Source organism: Trachurus japonicus, chromosome 5 (genome assembly GCF_045865225.1).
Source record: "Trachurus japonicus isolate A0001 chromosome 5, Traja_1.0".
In the NCBI taxonomy this organism is placed as follows: domain Eukaryota; kingdom Metazoa; phylum Chordata; class Actinopteri; order Carangiformes; family Carangidae; genus Trachurus; species Trachurus japonicus.
In genome coordinates, this window is record NC_140911.1 from 3,404,475 (window position 1) to 3,422,697 (window position 18,223).

Consider the following 18,223-nt stretch of genomic DNA (forward strand, 5'->3'; position numbering starts at 1 on the left):
GTAGCTTGTTTTTAGACACTTTTTACTTCTTTCAAGCCTATTTTCACTTGAAATAAGTAGAAAAATCTGATAGTGGAGCAAGTTTTTCTTTCTTATTACAAGCACAAAAAAACTTCCTTTCACTGGCAGATTTTTCTACTTATTTCAAGTGAGAATTTGTTTGAAACAAGTGAAGATTATCTAAAAATTAGTAAATTTGTAGGTGATGAGTCTTATTTTAAGTGCAAAGAGATTAGTTTTGACTAGAAATGAGACATTTTGACAAGAAATAAGACAAGTTTTTGCAGTGTATGCACCATAAGTGACATATTATTGTCCAAACAGTGACACATTCAAGTGCTTTCATGTTGTTTTGTCCAGATCTCAACATCGTGCATCTTAAATTTTTATCTTATTTTATTTTACACATCGCCAGCTTCATAAAGAAAAAGACCCGAGTCTTCTCTCAGGGACGAAGACACTGACCCTCAGCGTCACGTGCAGCTGCCTTCCTTTGGTGTCTCCTCCACTCAGTCCTGTCCTAAAAATAAGAATTACAATAAGAAATGTCAAGTTTAACACACAACTGACTTGTTGTTGAGCCTTTGCAGAGGAATCAGTGATCGATACCACCTCCGTCCTGCAGGGGGCTCCATGGGTTTATAGAAAAACTGCAGCTGGAGCTTCGAGGACAAACACCTTTTCTTTTCTCTTTAGTGTTGAAATAGCCTTCGTTATATTATATCATCTGGTGTGAGTCACATCATCAACATCATTTACTTGCATTTGCAATTTTTATTTGTTAACCTGGAAACTGTTCAAAGAGAAACTAGAATAAAATCAAAATCAAATTGGTTTTTTTTGGCCTTCAAATGCTGATCTGATTTGTTTTGTATGTAAAACACTTTGTATTTTATAAAAATGTGCCGTGGAATATATATGTTTGCACTGCAGGATGTTTTTTTTTTTTGTTTTTTTTAAATGACAAATTTGTATACTGACACATTGGGCATTACAGTTTTAACTGTGATTGAAACATAATTAAAAATGCATCAATAATAAAGATGACAGTGTCTTTTTCTTTCTTCTCTTAGAACAACTGGACTTTCTATTATGTCGTGCACACGGAGGGTGAACTGAACAGGGACACGATTCATTTACACTACAGTCAGAATAGATTATTATCTCTCTTCTTGTTATAGGGCAAAATCAAAATCATGATACATATATAAAACCAAAGAAACAGATATTATCCTCAGTAATGATCTGCAACTACTGTACTTCTGTTGCAGTTCAATATTGTATATTTTAAATTAACTTTAAATTAAAGATAACGCTGCATATAATATTAACTTTACATAAATTGGGGGTAAAAGACTTTGCTTTTAAGGACTTCATTTACATGTAAAGCCCCAAGTGTTTTTCTTATTAAACTTGACGGTGACAAAAAAAAAGAAAGAAAAAAGTGCAATGAATGTGACGATTCTTCTTTTTAAAATTATTTTGGCATCTTTATCTGATTGTTTTTAAGTTGTAAAGAGACAGAATGGAGGAGAGAAAAGTCGACATGATACAAAAACACAAAAAACAGAAGAAAGTGAAAGAAAAAACTGTGATGACGTCGAAATTGATTCATGATCAGCTTCAGCAGCAGAGGATCAATTCTAACTCCTGATGATGATGAACAGACATGAAAACATCCTACAGTCCTTATTAAAATGAGGAATTCTGCAAGAATTGATCCTGTGAGGTGTTTTTTTTCAGTGTGGATGCAGTTTTTAATTAAAATCGACCAACATGAAGCGGTAAACCTTCCTGCCAGGTTCAAAACTAAAATAAAACAAGGAAATATTACTAAACAGCGTTAGAGGTAAATGTTCAAACCCTTTCACAAAGTCACATCTGTTGCCTGTGATTGCCGCCTGTTGCCTGTTTGTTGTTGTTATGATTATTTTCTGGTGAATGACTCAACAACCTGCAACACAAAGAGCTGCAGAGACAGAAACCGTGATGATCTGCTGCTGCTGCTGCTTCCTCACGACTCAGCTGGAGAGAAAAGGAAGGAGATGTGTTCGAGTCACCAAAATAAAAGCTTTTATACTCAACATCACTTTTTATTTTTTCTTCGTCTATTTCAGTTTTGAATTTGGAAAAGATGGATTCTTTAAAAAAAAACAATAACCGTGGTGGTTTTGCAGCCAAAAAACAAACAAACAAGGCAAAAATATATTAAAAAAAAAAAAAGCTAAAGACAGGTAAATAACAGTTTGTGGTGAACAGTTGCAGCGAAGTCAAACAAACAAACAAATGATTGAAAAGAGAAAAAAAAAGACAAGGTCATGATTTTCAAATACCTGAGAGCAGCAAAACCGTTCGTTATGGCTTCAGTTTTCATTTTCAACATTCAAATATTCAGATTATAAAACTACAGACGCTCTCCCACACAACCTGCACTTCAATAACTCTTGTTTTTTCCTATTTGTCTTTCATTCATGATTGGTTTTCTTTTTTATCCACATAACGTTCAATTTAATTTTCTGACTTCTCATATAGAAGAACAGGAGAAATAATAATGTTTGGCATCGTTTTTTTTTAAAATTTTTTCCTTTAAAGGGATAGTTCACCCAAAATTCAAATTTCACTCATTATCTACTCACCCTCATGTGGACTAAGGGCTGGGAGAAGTTTCAGAGTCCTCCGTGGCTTCTCTGAGTTACAGCGGGGCTTCTCGCAGCAGTGCATGACCATATGACGATTGCGAACGGAGCTCACTTTTCTTCGTCCAAAAAGACACACCAAAAAACATCCAAATACCTCCATAGTGCTCGTCTGTAATGTCCCTCTTGTATTGAAGCCCCAACATGAGAAATTGTTCTGAAAAAAATTAAATAAGTCTATATTTTAAGCTTGTTTGTAGCGGAAGCTCCCAGTGTCTCAGTTCACTGATTTGCCTGTGTCAGTGCAAATCTCGCGTGATTTGCACTGACCGGCGGAACAATTTCTCATGTTGGGGCTTCAATACAAGACGGACATTACAGACGAGCAGTATGGAGGTATTTGGATGTTTTTTGGTGTGTCTTCTTGGACGAAGAAAAGTTAGCTCCGTTCTCAACCGTCATATGGACATGCAGTGCTGCACGGAGCCCGGCTGTAACTCAGAGAAGCCACGGAGGACTCTGAAACTTCTCCCAGCCCTTAGTCCACATGAGGGTGAGTAGATAATAAGTGAAATTTGAATTTTGGGTGAACTATCCCTTTAACTACAGTAGTAATGAGGTATTTTCATTGTCTGACTGTTTGTGTGTGAGGCTGATGATCCGGTTTTATGTTTATGATACAGAGATAAAATGAGAAGCGTCATGTTGTTGTTTTATCTGGAGTTTATCTTCTGATGTGTTTTTTTTTTTTTAAATGCAGATATTTATCACAAACATCACCTGTGCCTGTGTTTTTCATGTCAGTTATGTTATGAGTTATGAGTTTTAATAACCTCAGCCATGTCTGATTTACAGGTCCTAGTTAAAAACTTTTGCTTATTGCAATAAAACGATTAAAAAAAAAAAAAAAGAAGTCATAATGAGGGTTATTACACTTAATCATCCCATAATTCCTTAATGAGTGTGGTTTTTTTTGCACATTTGCTACTTAATAATCATAATATTGATGATAATATTGCAGTAATAACTCTGTGGAATGACTGACATGTTGGAACAAGCTCCTGCACCTGAACTGAACTTCCTGTTCACTACAGTTTGTTCTTTGGAAGACTTTCTTCTCACCACTGAGTGTCACTAATGCACCGTCAACAGAGCTACACGTCTGTAAACTACATTATTATTGCTGATAATGGGGGGTGCGTATGTTGTATCTTAAGTTTTTACATTCATTATTCTGCTTTTTTTTTTTTTTGGCATTTGATAATTTATTACAGCGTGTGATGATTTAATAGTGTTTTTTGTTTGTTTTCTTTACCCTTTAAAACCTCTGATAGTATAAAACCCATTTCATTACAAAGTGAATTTCTGAGGCACACAGTATAATATTAACAAACATTACTTTCATCATCATCATCATAATAATAATAAAAATAAAAAGTTCCTGCCAGCATCTGAAATCGTTCTTACAGCACTTAAAGGAGCCACAGTGACTTTTTCAAGTAACATCTTGGAGCCTGTTGAAGTGGAGCTTTTATTTATTGTCCAAAAAATACTCCAAAAAAAAAAAAAAGAAAAGAAAAATGCACCGGAGCTTAGTCGACTCCACTCATCGTCAGTCTCTCTCTCTTTAGTTTTGTTTCAGCTCAGCCGCTCAGGGGGTGCAGGTCCACTCTCACCTTCTCCCCGCTGCTCATCATGCCGATCGTGGGGAAGAAGCCTCCGAGCGGTAAGGCCACTTCCCTCCGGCCCACCACCTTCCCGTTCCGGGTGAAGAACACCTGATGACAGCGAACGCAACACCACCACAGATTATTATTATTATTATTATACAACCGTTTGTGCTGCAGCTTTAAGAGTTGTTGCACTGCAAAAACTCAAATATCCTACCAAGAATATTTGTCTTATTTCTAGTCAAAACAAATCTCATGATACTTAAATTCCGGGCAAATTCAACTCGGGGCTGTATTTTCCTAACATTTTAGGTCTAAAAGAAGGAATCTGAAGATTTTCAGTTTAATCGCTCCTGTTTTGCGGTAGTTGTGTCTGTCCCCGCATCGCCACGGCAACGATGAATGGGAGCGGATTGAAGTTCCGCTGTTTAGGCTGTTTACAGCCCTCAAAGCCACAATATTTTCCACAGACAGCATCAGATGGCTACTCAAACATGCACCCAGAAGTTTGTTTACTTCAAGCAAGCCGACATGTTTGTAAAACTAGATCTAATTCAAAGTCTCCCGGAGTCTCGCGCGAGACCCAAGTTGACGCTCGGTGTGTTCAGGTGCAGTGGGAAGCTCCTGTTTGTGGCATAAACACAGGAATATCAACTCTTGACTTGCTTGAAGTGTATCAGATGGCTACTCAAACATGCACCAAGATGTTTTTTTACTTGAAGCAAGTCAAGAGTTGATATTCCTGTGTTTATGACACAAGCGGTAGCTCCCACTGCACCTGAACACACCGAGCACGGCAACTGGGTCTCGCGCGAGACTCCAGGAGACTTTGAATTAGATCTAGTTTTACAAACATGTCAACTTGTTTGAAGTAAATAAACTTCTCGGTGCATGTTTGGGTAGCCATCTGACGCTGTCTGTGGAAAAAAAATTACGGTTTTGAGGGATGTAAACAGCCTAAGCAGCAGAACTTGCATCCGCCCCCATTCATCGCTGCCGTGGCGATGCGGGGACAGACACAACTACCGCAAAACAGGAGCAATTAAACTGAAAATCTTCAGATTCCTTCTTTTAGACCTAAAATGTTAGGAAAATACAGCCCTGAGTTGAATTTGCCTAGAATTGTCCTTTAAAATAAGACTCAACACATTAAAAAGTAGCTTGTTTTTAGACACTTTTCCTTCTTTCAAGCCCATTTTCAATTGAAATAAGTAGAGAAATCTGATAGTGGAGCAAGTTTTTCTTTCTTATTACAAGCACAAAAAACTTGCTTTCACTGGCACAAGTGAAAATGATCTAAAAACAAGTTAATTTTTAGGTGATGAGTCTTATTTAAAGTGGAAAGAGATTAGTTTTGACTAGAAATGAGACATTTTGACAAGAATTAAGACAAATATTCTTGGAAAGATTTTAAGTTTTTGCAGTGTGGTTGATTTTGATATTTATTCTACAGTAGACTCACCATGACCTTCCTCCCCTCTGCATCCCCTCCCTCCTCTTCCTCCTCCTCCTCCTCCTCGTTGTTCGCATACAGGTCGTTCTGAACCTCGCTGGGCTTCGGGAACACGTCGACGTCCCAGTCGTCCGCGTCGTCTGAAACAACACGACAAGTGACGGACACACACACAGAGTGAGACAGTGACGAGGCGGCACGCGGAGCAGGAGGAGCCACAGAGTTGAGCTGAAGCATCAGGAGATAAGATAGATACCAAGATGCTTACGAAATATTAAGAAAATAAGTTCCTCTTTTAAATGCAAAGAAGATGATAACGAAATCCTGGTTAAAAAAGATTTAAAGAGGACTCAGTACAACATGGTTCAACATTCAGCTGCACAAATAACGGAGAATTTTGACCAACTGGCTCCCGATCTACAGATTGGAAAACAAATAAATCGATAATTAAGGCACTAGATATATTTATCCATATGGGACGCTTATTTGGGTGATTGATTTTTGATTTTATTTCTTATTACTTTTTTAATATATTTAAATGTTTTTTTTAAATATTTCACCCTATCACCCTTAATTTATCCATTTTTATTATTATTTTTAAAATCTATTTCAATGTATTTTTCATTATTATTTTTAAATCTTTTTTTTCTATTTTTAACCAATATTTTTTATTATTCATTTTAAATATATTTTAATTTATCTTTTTATTTATTTATTCTTATTCTTCAGTTTTAATTTTTTTTTTTTTACTTTTTTTTTATTAGTATTTTTAAATCTTGTTTTATATACTTTAATCTATACACATATATACATACATATATATACGTATATATTTTTTTCAACTTGTTTTTTCTCTTATTCAATTATTTATCTACAGTATCTATCTTTTGTTTATTTGTTGTTATCATTATTATTATCTTCCTTTCTTTTCCTTTCTGATGACATGGATGTGTGGACCTACCGACGGCACCGACAGACATAGGCCTATTGCTTGTGTTGTGTTGTTGTTGATATATGTTGTAGAAATCTGTTTGTTAAACTAAAAGAAGAAGAAGAAGCGAAGTGAAGATGTTCACCTCCAGCATCGGGGGGGAAGTCACGTGGAAACATGATCCCACATCCCATAATATCTCCTTCAAAGCAGCGCGGTCCGAACTCGTCCCCGATCCCGCTGCCCTGGAACAACTTCCCATCGTCTGCAAAAGGACAAAACAGGAAACCGCTTAATGTGCTCAAGTGTAAATCATTGACACATTTATCAATAATAATTCATTATTAAGCGTTTATATTATTAACTGAATGCAAATGCACCAACACAACACTCACCTGCATGATAAGCTATGGACCCTCTGCTCCAACCTGGATGTCTGTGTTTAGGATAGTCCTGTCAATCAAAACACAAAGTGAGTGAGTTGATTTATTAGAGAGACCCTGAGGAGTTTGTATTTGGTTCTAAAAGAGTCTCATATTAATGTGGATGAATCTACGTTACCATTTGTTAAAGGACAATTCCGGGCAAATTCAACTCGGGGCTGTATTTTCTTAACATTTCAGGTCTATAAGAAGGAATCTGAAGATGTTCAGTTTAATTGCTCCTGTTTTGCGGTAGTTGTGTCTGTCCCCGCATCGCCACGGCAGCGATGAATGGGAGCGGATGCAAGTTCTGCTGCTTAGGCTGTTTACATCCCTCAAAGCCACAGACAGCGTCAGATGGCGACTCAAACATGCACCCAGAAGTTTATTTACTTCAAGCAAGTCGACATGTTTGTAAAACTAGATCTAATTCAAAGTCTTGCGCGAGACCCAAGTTGACGCTCGGTGTGTTCAGGAGCAGTGGGGAAAGCTACCGTTTGTGTCATAAACACAGGAATATCAACTCTTGACTTGCTTCAAGTAAAAAAACATCTTGGTGCATGTTTGAGTAGCCATCTGATACACTTCAAGCAAGTCAAGAGTTGATATTCCTGTGTTTATGACACAAACGGGAGCTCCCACTGCGCCTGAACGCACCGAGCATCAACTTGGGTCTCGCGCGAGACTTTGAATTAGATCTAGTTTTACAAACATGTCGGCTTGCTTGAAGTAAATAAACTTTTCGTGCATGTTTGAGTCGCCATCTGACGCTGTCTGTGGCTTTGAGGGATGTAAACAGCCTAAGCAGCAGAACTTGCATCCGCTCCCATTCATCGCTGCCGTGGCGATGCACGGACAGACACAACTACCGCAAAACAGGAGCAATTAAACTGAAAACCTTCAGATTCCTTCTTATAGAGGACTGAGACTGGATACAGTGATGGTGTTGGAAATGGTCTCGCATTGGTTTGTTCTCAGGACTCGGTCTTGGGTTAGATGGTTTTTGGATTTCACATCTAAATAAGTGAGTTATATATAAGTGATTAAATAATAATCCTCTGAAATGATAAGCAGGAAGTCCAGATGTTTGGAGGGAGAAGACACCAGGAGAGACAAAACTTTCAGGAGTCTGGTTCAGACAGACAGTAAGGCCAAGAAGCACCTGAACGCACCACCAACAAACGCTGCTTTATCCGTGACGATGAGTAACTGGTAACTGTCAGGAATGTGTTACTCAGAGAGAGAGAGAGAGAGACAAAGAACCGGAGCTGAAGCTTCCCATCATCAGACTGGAGATGATGACGAGGGACCGAGTGAAAAACACAAACCTCAGGAATGACCAGCTGATGGATTTATAATGCTCTGGCAAAACCGCAGCCTTATCGAGAAAAAGAAGAAGAGGAAGGAAAAAAACAATTCCCAGAAAACAATCAAGCCAAATGACAGAGCTCAATGTCTGATGCACCCCACCCCACCCCCACCCCCCACCCTCCTGCCCCCGGGGGCAAACACCAGAGTCAGCTTTAAGAAAATGATCCTCCACCTCCCAGGAAGCTTCAACAGAGCTGCTGAGGGATCGATCGATCAATCAGAGTCCGATTAAAGCGCCGCTATCTAACAGGATGTGTTGATATATAAACATGAAAAAAATAGTCTTGACATTTCTCATTAAAACATGATCAAAACGAGACAAATTAAAGGGGAATTGCTGTTTTTTTTTTTTTTTTACAATCTGGACCTTATTTCTAGCATAAAATACGATCATTTCCTCACCCAGATAACTTTGGTGTCATTACAAGTCGTTGTGATGAAATGAGCTCCAGCCGAGAGCCGCGTATATCCGTATAATGGAGTCTACAGGGCAGCAGAATGCAGCCTCTAAATAACACATTATCTGCAGAGAAACTCCTTCATTTCTAATATTTAGTTATGATAGGCTAGTGCTACTCCCCTCTGAGTCCGGGGTTAGCTGTTATCAACATCCGGGGTCTGTAGGTTGACCTACTGACCTCTGACCTGGATGATGTCATCTCTGAGCGCCACGCGGCTCATTCTGATAATAATCATTCTGCTTCGGCATTCGGGTCCATATTTATCTCAACTAGCCGGAGCTTTAGTGAGTCCAGGTTATGGAGAGGAAGCCTGTGGAAGCTGAACTTCATCCAGCTGCTCATTTTGTTCTGACAAGTCGGAAACACGCAGAAACGAACCGTAGCATTTAGCATTAGCTAGTAGGTCAACTTACAGACCCCGGATGTTGATAACAGCTAACCCTGGACTCAGAGGGGAGTAGCACTAGCGTATCATAACTAAATATTGGCGAAATGAAGGAGTTTCTCTGCAGATAATGTGTTATTTAGAGGCTGCATTCTGCTGCCCTGTAGACTCCATTATACGGATATACGCGGCTCTCGGCTGGAGCTAATTTCATCACAACGACTTGTAATGACACCAAAGTTATCTGGGTGAGGAAATGATCGTATTTTATGCTAGAAATAAGGTCCAGATTGTAAAAAAAACTGCATTTTCACCTCACACACACGTCTAACCCATCTCTAATCACTCAAAAAGTGTGCGTGGAAGTAAAACAAAGAATAAATGTTCTCATCTTATCTCATCATAACTAACGGTTGGAGTCTAGTTAGCAGCGATGGCAGATTAGCACGGACCTGGAACAACCTGCTGCTTTCTATGGAAAACCAGATGTTGAGGCTAAAATGAGATAATATTTATTCTGTTGTTAGCTTTTCCTCCGCCGGTCATCCATCACTCAGACTGGAAACAGTGAGAGTGTTTTCTCAACCTGCAGACTCTTACTTACTGTACATACACAGTGTAAAGAGTGTGTGTGTGTGTGTGTCAGGTCCCTTCATTACCCTGCGTGCCAGCCCCAGGGCGATGTAACACTTTTCTCCAGCGTCTGTGATCTCCAGCTCGTAGTAATGGAAGCGAGTGTTGAGAGGTCGACGGGCCTGAGCCAAGCCCACGTCCACGATGCTCTTCCCTTTCCCCACGTACTCCAGCAGCTGAGCAACACACACACACACACACACACACACACAAACACACACAGGTTATGAATGAAAACATATACGTAACAGGATTATCAGACATCTACATCTTCTTCTTATTGCAATAACACCGCTGTCCACCTGAGATCCTCATCTATAATGATCAAATATTTGCACCCCTGCACCTTTTTTTTTAGATAATGCCCCAATTTCTGCTTGAAAATCACTGCAACTACAAATGTTCTACTATATTGTGTAAGTGTACTTCTTTGGTTTGCAGTAGAACACACAAAACAAAAACTGAAGACATTTTACACACAGAAACAAAACTGAAAGAAATCAATCACTGGATCATTTCTGCTCGTGGTGGTAAGATAGGAATCATCACACTTGCTTTCTCCAGTCCGTTTGTGGAGCTCTGTCTGTGTAAAATGTCAGACTTTTTACTTTTTTCCCTCAGTTTTATTTGGTGTTGTTCCATTACAAACCACAGAAATCCACGTCTGAACCAAAACATTTGTAGTTGTAACAATTTTCAGGGAGAAATTGGGGCATTATCTGAAAAAAAAAAACAGAGCAGGTTTTTTTTTATATTAAACAGTGTTTCGCGTTTTGGTAACCCTTTAATTTACAGGGCGTTAATTACATGATAATGTCAAGAAATAGCCAAGAAATAACAATTAATTGCATTATAATGTCTATATAGCCTAGAAATAACGGTCAATTTCACAGCAACGTTAAGAAATATAACCAAGAAATAATGATTTCTAGAGGATGATAAGATCGCTGGTTTGAATCCTGACTGCAATGATCTGTACTGTGTCATTCCCCCAGTCTCATGTCTCTCTTCTAGAGCTGCAACAATTAATCGGTTAATCGAACAATAAACTATTATCGGCAACTATTTAGATCATCTAATAATCGGTTTGAGTAGTTTTTTAAGGAAAAAAAGTCAAAATTCTCTGATTTCAGCTTCTTAAATGTGAATATTTCTGGTTTCTTTGTTCCTTTATGACAGTAAACTGAGTCTCTCTTTGGTTTGTGGACAAAACAAGACATTTGAGGACGTCGTCTGGTGGTTTGGGAAACACTGATTGTTATTTTTCAACATTTTTTAACATTTTATTGACCAAACAACTAATCAATTAATCGTTTAAATAATCGACATATTAATCGATAATGAAAATAATCATTACAGTCCTTCTCTCTTCACTGTCTTTTAAAATAAAGGCATAAAATGCTCAGAAGTAACTTTAAAAATCCACTGTAGCTCAATCTTTAGCTGTTTTTTCTTTTAGAAAAGTTAACTAATGAACAGAAACTCATCATCTTATACTTTTAAAATTTGAACAAAGGGTAAAACAAACATAATGTGCACTGATATGAACAATTAAAGGCTTTAATCACCTAATATTAGATATGAATGAACTTTATTATCATTACACAAAGTGTACAGTGACATTTAGTGTAACCTCCTCTCAAGGTTTGTTTATTAGGATCCCTAGAATAAATTTAATAAAAAAGAAAGTAAATTCTAAAATAGATTAATTAAAAGCATCATTTAATATTTTTTCATTCTTGAAACACCAATAACTTCTCTAATGTGTTTTGCTGCTACAACCTTATTTGGTCATGTAGCTTTTGGTGATTAACATTAGCACGTGTCAGTTGACTTTACTCTGCATTTAATCCAACAATGACCGACTGTGACTGTGACGGTGAGTCGGCAGCAGATGTTCGCTGTCTCTCTTCAAACAGCTTCACTGTCCCAGATGGAAACCTGAGGTCCTGCTCCACTTCTAAAGTAGCTTCTGTTCCACTAACCTCCATCGTGCACAAAATCTGCACTAGTTTCATTCACAGCTGCTTCTTCACAAGGGTAAAAGAAGGGGAAAACTCATTTTATGATATGCAATTAATACGATTTTTTGCAACCTAACTCCTTAACTCTCCTAATATTATCTGCCTCTCATCATTACTCATCATCCAGACCACAGTAATTAAAGCAGCACCTTGTTTCAGCAGGTGAGTGGACCCGCTGCACGTTAAGGTGTGTGCACAGGTGGAGGTTGTTCAAATAACCTTAATGACTCAAGACGTTTCAGTTCCTCTGAACATAATACTGCATTTCACTGCTAGTGATAGCTTGTCTGCGCTGGCATGGCTGCTGCCTCCTCCTCCTCCTCCTCCTCCTCAGGTCGGGACAGACCAGAATCCAACAAGATGAAAGAGCATGTTTTATTCACACGTTACCCTATTAGGGATGTTGGATGATGAGATGAAAAAATAGGTTGAGACGTCATGCAGTTCTTTCTTTCTCTCTTTCTTTCATTTTTGGGAAAAATAGGGCAGGATCTGGACTTGTTTTTTTTGTTTTGTTTTTTTAGACCTGGCGCTGTTTCTGTGCTTTTCATGCAGGAAACCACCATCAACAAATCTGAACTCTTTCCAGAGTGACCTTTCTAAATGTTAGAGCACTGGACGAACACATGAGCCCATAATAATATTCCCATCTAAACATATGGTAACTGCATCAGTGTCGTCTCTTCTCCTTGTAAACATACAGTAGCTGCCAGTTTTAAATTTTCTTTCATAATTAAAGGGATAGTTCAACATTTTGGCAAATTGGCCTATCGCCATAACCCCTATAGTCATAGCAGTAGGTTCGTTACCTTTAATTTTCGGTGCAAGCTATTTTTAGAACAGCGGAGCAGAGCCGCGAGCTGCTCAGAGCTACGCTACGGAGGCTCATGGGATTTCTTGGTTTCCCTCATCAAACTCATCAAATACACAATCCAACAACTCCACAACGCTCTGGTGGACAAGTTGTGAGCTGCACATTCACCACGCTATGAGTTAATAACACAACATTACCAGACAGAGTTGTTTTAGAGGGAAATTCATGCAAAACCACTGATGCGCGTTGCCTTCAGGGACAGTTTTTCATCAAGCAGTCTCTGTATTTCCCTCTAAAACAACTCTGTCTGGTAACGTTCTGTTATTATCTCATAGCGTGGTGAATGTGCAGGTCACAACTTGTCCACCAGAGCGTTGTGGAGTTGTTGGATTGTGTATTTGATGAGTTCGATGAGGGAAACCAAGAAATCCCATTAGCCTCCGTAGCGTAGCTCTGAGCAGCTCGGCGCTCTGCTCCGCCGTTCTAAAAATAGCTTGCACTGACAATTAAAGGTAACGAACCTACTGCTATGACTATAGGGGTTATGGCAATGGGCCAATTTGCCAAAATTTTGAACTATGCCTTTAAAAACAGAACAGACTGCATGAGGTTTCAATAGTGCTGTGTGTAAACATATTAAAATCCAAACACTGTGGCTCCTCAGCATCAATAACACCACACATTAACAGGTGCATCTGTGTAAACTCACTTCCAGTAAATAAACAAACTGCTCCGTCATGAACGTTTTTACAAACTGATTCACTTCTAAACAAGCGTGTGTTTTTCCAGTGTGTGAGCAGGAACTGCAGCGGTAAACAGCCTGTAACTGCAGCTGACAGTAAATCACTTACTAACACACACACACACTGTAAACACACTGTGCCAGTTAGAGTAGCTAATATTGGATTTCGTCTTGAAAAACACCAGTGTTTTTACCGCAGCTGCGTGCACTGCAAAAACTCTAAATCTTACCAAGAATATTTGTCTTATTTCTAGTCAAAATGTCAAATCTAGTCAAAACAAATCTCATTATACCTAAAATAAGTATATTTACATACATACATAGTTATTATACATAAAAAGTAGCTTGTTTTTACACAGTTTAAGCCTATTTTCACTTGAAATAAGTAGAAAAATCTGATAGTGGATAGTGGAGTTTTTCTTTCTTATTACAAGCACAAAAAACTTCCTTTCACTGGCAGATTTTTCTACTTATTTCAAGTGAAAATTAGTTTGAAACAAGTGGAAATGATCTAAAAACAAGTTAATTTTTAGGTGATGAGTCTTATTTAAAGTGGAAAGAGATTCGTTTTGACTAGAAATGAGACATTTTGACAAGAAATAAGACAAATATTCTTGGAAAGATTTTGAGTTTTTGCAGTGTGTCTAGATCTGTAAACCTGTGTGTCCTATAAACACCTGATCTGACCTGCAAATTTAAAAATACTAATATTAATACTATAAAGAAACTGCAAATGAGGCTCAATAATGCAAAGAAGCCTGCAGGATGCATAATAATAATGATAATAATAACAAACTTAAAATGGACTCGTCTTTCGCCCTTGGAGCTTTTTAATGTAGCACGTGCAACTTGTGTAATTGATGAGCTGCAGGAAGTTCAGACTGCGGTTTTTGCCTTTGCCAGATTTGTAGAAATAAAAGGGGGTAAATAAATGTGCAGGTTACACGCTGCCGCCTCGGGGCCGTTCAGCTGCGATCTCCTCCCATCGTCATCCTCCTCCTTCAGTTCAGGTTTCGTGCGTCTAAGTGCCTGAGTCAGACACAAACAGAGCAGCGCTGCCGTCACGGGGGAGGGAGCGGTGGAGGGAGAGGTCAACGAGCACCTCAGAGAAAAACATCTTTATTTTTGGTTATCTCTTTCTATCTTTATCTTTTTTTTATTAATAGCTGCTTAGCAACAGCTCATATTTATGTCTGACTTTACAGCTTCAATAAGCCTTAAAGACGTTTTGATTAATTAAGTAAGAGTCTATTTGTGCCAGATCGTTTTAGTGTTTAAGCCTGAAGATACAGAGCAGAGGTTCAACGTCGGGTCAAAGGTTCTTCAGAGCATCCAGCAGCCTCACAGCGGATAATTAAAAAGGAGTGGGACAGAACCAGATATGGTCTTTTTTAAATTCCATATATTGTTCTTCCTTGGCAAAACATGGGGCCTACATTACCCACAATGCAGCTCTGACCAGCAGCAGTTTGGTTGGAGATTTGGGAACAACAGATGAAGCAGCATCTGCATTTGCATTAATTAGATGTTGACTTAAGAGACACCGCTCACATTTTATGCTAATTTTTTTCACCTTTCAAGTTGAGCGGTTTCCAGTTATAAAACAAACATGGAAGTTGAAAAAATGGACGATAAATATCTAATAATTTCATACCTGTAAATGTAAAGTTTCCTAACATTTTAAAAAGCTTTACTTACCTAGCTACAACAAAAACACGTAACAAGCACCAAAACAAACGGGCTGCTAGCCATTAGCCGCTGCTAGCCATTGTTAGCAATGCTATTTTGATAGCTAACAACACTCTGGGCAGTTTTTTTTACACAAACAAAGAGTGAAGGAAAATGTCCAGGGATAATATAAGAAATGAACAGTTTGATGTAGGCTACATGTCTGACTTTAATGTGAAACAATTACCAAAGAAATAAAATAAACAGTAAAATTGTAAAATGTTCTCTACTGTTGACGCAAGCGGCAGCCATCTTGGATTCTTATGTCTGAGCCGGTGGCTGGGATTTATCCGACTTCAGGGGGCGTTCAAGACTAAAATTCCAACTCTGAGCTCAGAAATTCCGACTTCTGAGTACAACCTGAACACGCCATGTGTTGCGATGTGTGATTCAAACTGTATGTGGATGTTTCATAGTTAGTCAAACTTCTAAATTCTCGCCTGGTATCGATCCCATTTGTGATCGATGCAGTCAAATGCCCTCTCACATTCTGGTTTTGTTCAAAATTAGAGAGTTTCTGGCAATCAATATTCAAAACTTTCTCAAATGTTAAACAACACTCATCATAACCACCAGGCAAAGAATATAGCTTCTCTCATAGTGGAGAGGACCAGTATTATACCTTTTTTTTCCAAATCCATCATGCACCATTACTATTTAATCTATTTATTTATCTGTTTTGTTTTAATTTTATTAGGGCCCGAGCGGCGACTGCAAGTCGCCCAGCGAAAGCCCTATTGTAATTGCTCTGTTTATTATTAGGCCCGAGCGGCGAGTAGCACTCGCCCGAGGGGCTATTGAAATCGCGTTGTTTTTTATTATTAGGGCCCGAGCGGCGACTGCAAGTCGCCCAGCGAAAGCCCTATTGAAATCGCGCTGTTTATTATTAGGGCCCGAGCGGCGACTGCAAGTCGCCTGGCGAAAGCCCTATTGTAATTCGTTCATGCCCCAACGTGCAAGTGACCCCAAAGTGCAAGTGACCCCAAAGTAATCAAGTAGTGAAGTAATCATGTGGTATGGAAGACCCAGGGGGAAAAATGCTATATTGAAATTGTAATGTTTATTATTAGGGCCCGAGCGGCGACTGCAAGTCGCCCAGCGAAAGCCCTATTGAAATCGCGCTGTTTATTATTATTATTCTTCTCCGACTTCGTGCCTCAATTTCGCCCCTTTCCCAAATGCGAAAACGCGTGTACTTTTGCACGGACGTCCGGCCTGATCCGAAATTCGATATTTTTGGGTGGTCGCACATGGTCGACGCGAAATGGCGAAATAGCGCCCCCTACAAACTTTCAAAATCCCCATAGGGAATTTGACTGACTTTGTCCCATGTTGATAAAATTTGGTACACATATGTATTATACCCAGATATGCAAAAAAGCCTCTTGACCTCATGACCTCAACCCAACAGGAAGTCGGCCATTTTGGTTTTGATTTTTCCCGCCTAAAATGAACTCCTCCCACAGCGTTCGCCCGATCAAGTTGAAATTAGGTACACCACATCTCCAGACCTAGCTGAGCTTATCTTGTGCTCCGTGAGTCCATAGGTCAAAGGGCGTGGCTCCCAGCGCTCAATTCACTTTGGCGTGCTCGCCATGTAATACGATTGGCTGTCACGCCCACATACTTGATCGTAGACGCTTCAAACTTGGTGCAAAAATCTATGGCGAGACCCTGAACGATCCGACATATTATTTGCCTACGTCGCTCATAGCGCCCCCCGGTGGTAACAGGAAGTGAACTAAAATTCATTAAAAATACATAGTTGACCCCATCAACTTCATTCCACTTCTAAAACATGCAGAACCAGTTGGTGAAGCTACATTATGAAGACTGTGAAGCTACGAGTAATGGCGTCCCTGTGGGGGGCGTGGCTACCATTAATTCCTCGCCATGAAAATACGTTTGGCTTTTTGATGGCTTTAATGAACTCGTATCATCATGAAACTTTATACACAGGTCCAGGGTGGAGACCTCTTCCATCTGATAGGGGTGTCGCTCATGTGGCCCCCTAGTGGAAACCGGAAGTGCCATTTTTTGCATCAACATTGTCCGATTTCCACGAAACTTCACATGTGTGATGAGGGACTGACCCTGAACACACCTGCACACATCCCATTACTGCCCCCTAGTGGACGAACATTTAACAGCTCATAACTCCCTCATGCTTTGTCCGATTTCCACGAAACTTCACATGTGTGATGAGGGACTGACCCTGAACACACCTGCACGCATACCATTACTGCCCCCTAGTGGACGAACCTTTAACTGCTCATAACTCCCTCATGCTTTGTCCGATTCACTCCAAACTTCACATGAGTGATGAGGGGCTGACCCTGAACGCACCAGACCACATACGGTGACTGCCCCCTGGTGGATGAACGAAACATTGCATTTTTGGCCTCCTTCCAGGTTTTTTCTCCATTTCTGCTCCGCGCCACGGCCCCGGCGTGCCTCAGGCCCCGCGGTGGCATGGGCGAGCGAGGGCCCGCCATCGCCGCTTGCGGCTTTAATTATTATTATTATTATTCTTCCGACATTTCGTGCCTCAATTTCGCCCCTTTCCCAAATGCGAAAATGCGTATACTTTTGCACGGACGTCCGGCCTGATCCGAAATTCGATATTTTTGGGTGGTCGCACATGGTCGACGCGAAATGGCGAAATAGCGCCCCCTACAAACTTTCAAAATCCCCATAGGGAATTTGACTGACTTTGTCCGATGTTGATAAAATTTGGTACACATATGTATTATAACCAGATATGCAAAAAAGCCTCTTGACCTCATGACCTCAACCCAACAGGAAGTCGGCCATTTTGGTGTAGATTTTTCCCGCCAAAAATTAACTTCTCCCAGAGCGTTCGCCCGATCAAGTTCAAATTAGGTATACCACATCTCCAGACCTAGCTGAGCTTAAGTTGTGCTCCGTGAGTCCGTAGGTCAAAGGGCGTGGC

At 39.6% G+C, this 18,223-nt stretch overlaps 1 protein-coding gene across 2 annotated transcripts in view; it reads right to left on the reverse strand.

The window, feature by feature from the left end:
• Positions 1 to 3,423: 3,423 nt before the first annotated feature.
• Positions 3,424 to 18,223, reverse strand: part of LOC146986798 (SPRY domain-containing protein 3-like) — a 51,277-nt gene continuing 36,477 nt past the window's right edge. For both annotated transcript variants that reach the window (XM_085775675.1, XM_085775676.1), the window contains exons 7-11: positions 9,989 to 10,138; positions 7,086 to 7,143; positions 6,836 to 6,955; positions 5,769 to 5,899; positions 3,424 to 4,414 (exon numbers count right to left, since the gene is read on the reverse strand). In XM_085775675.1, the coding sequence (XP_085631801.1) occupies positions 4,280 to 4,414; positions 5,769 to 5,899; positions 6,836 to 6,955; positions 7,086 to 7,143; positions 9,989 to 10,138 (594 nt within the window). In that variant the 3' untranslated portion in view covers positions 3,424 to 4,279. The remainder of the gene's footprint in view (positions 4,415 to 5,768; positions 5,900 to 6,835; positions 6,956 to 7,085; positions 7,144 to 9,988; positions 10,139 to 18,223) is intronic.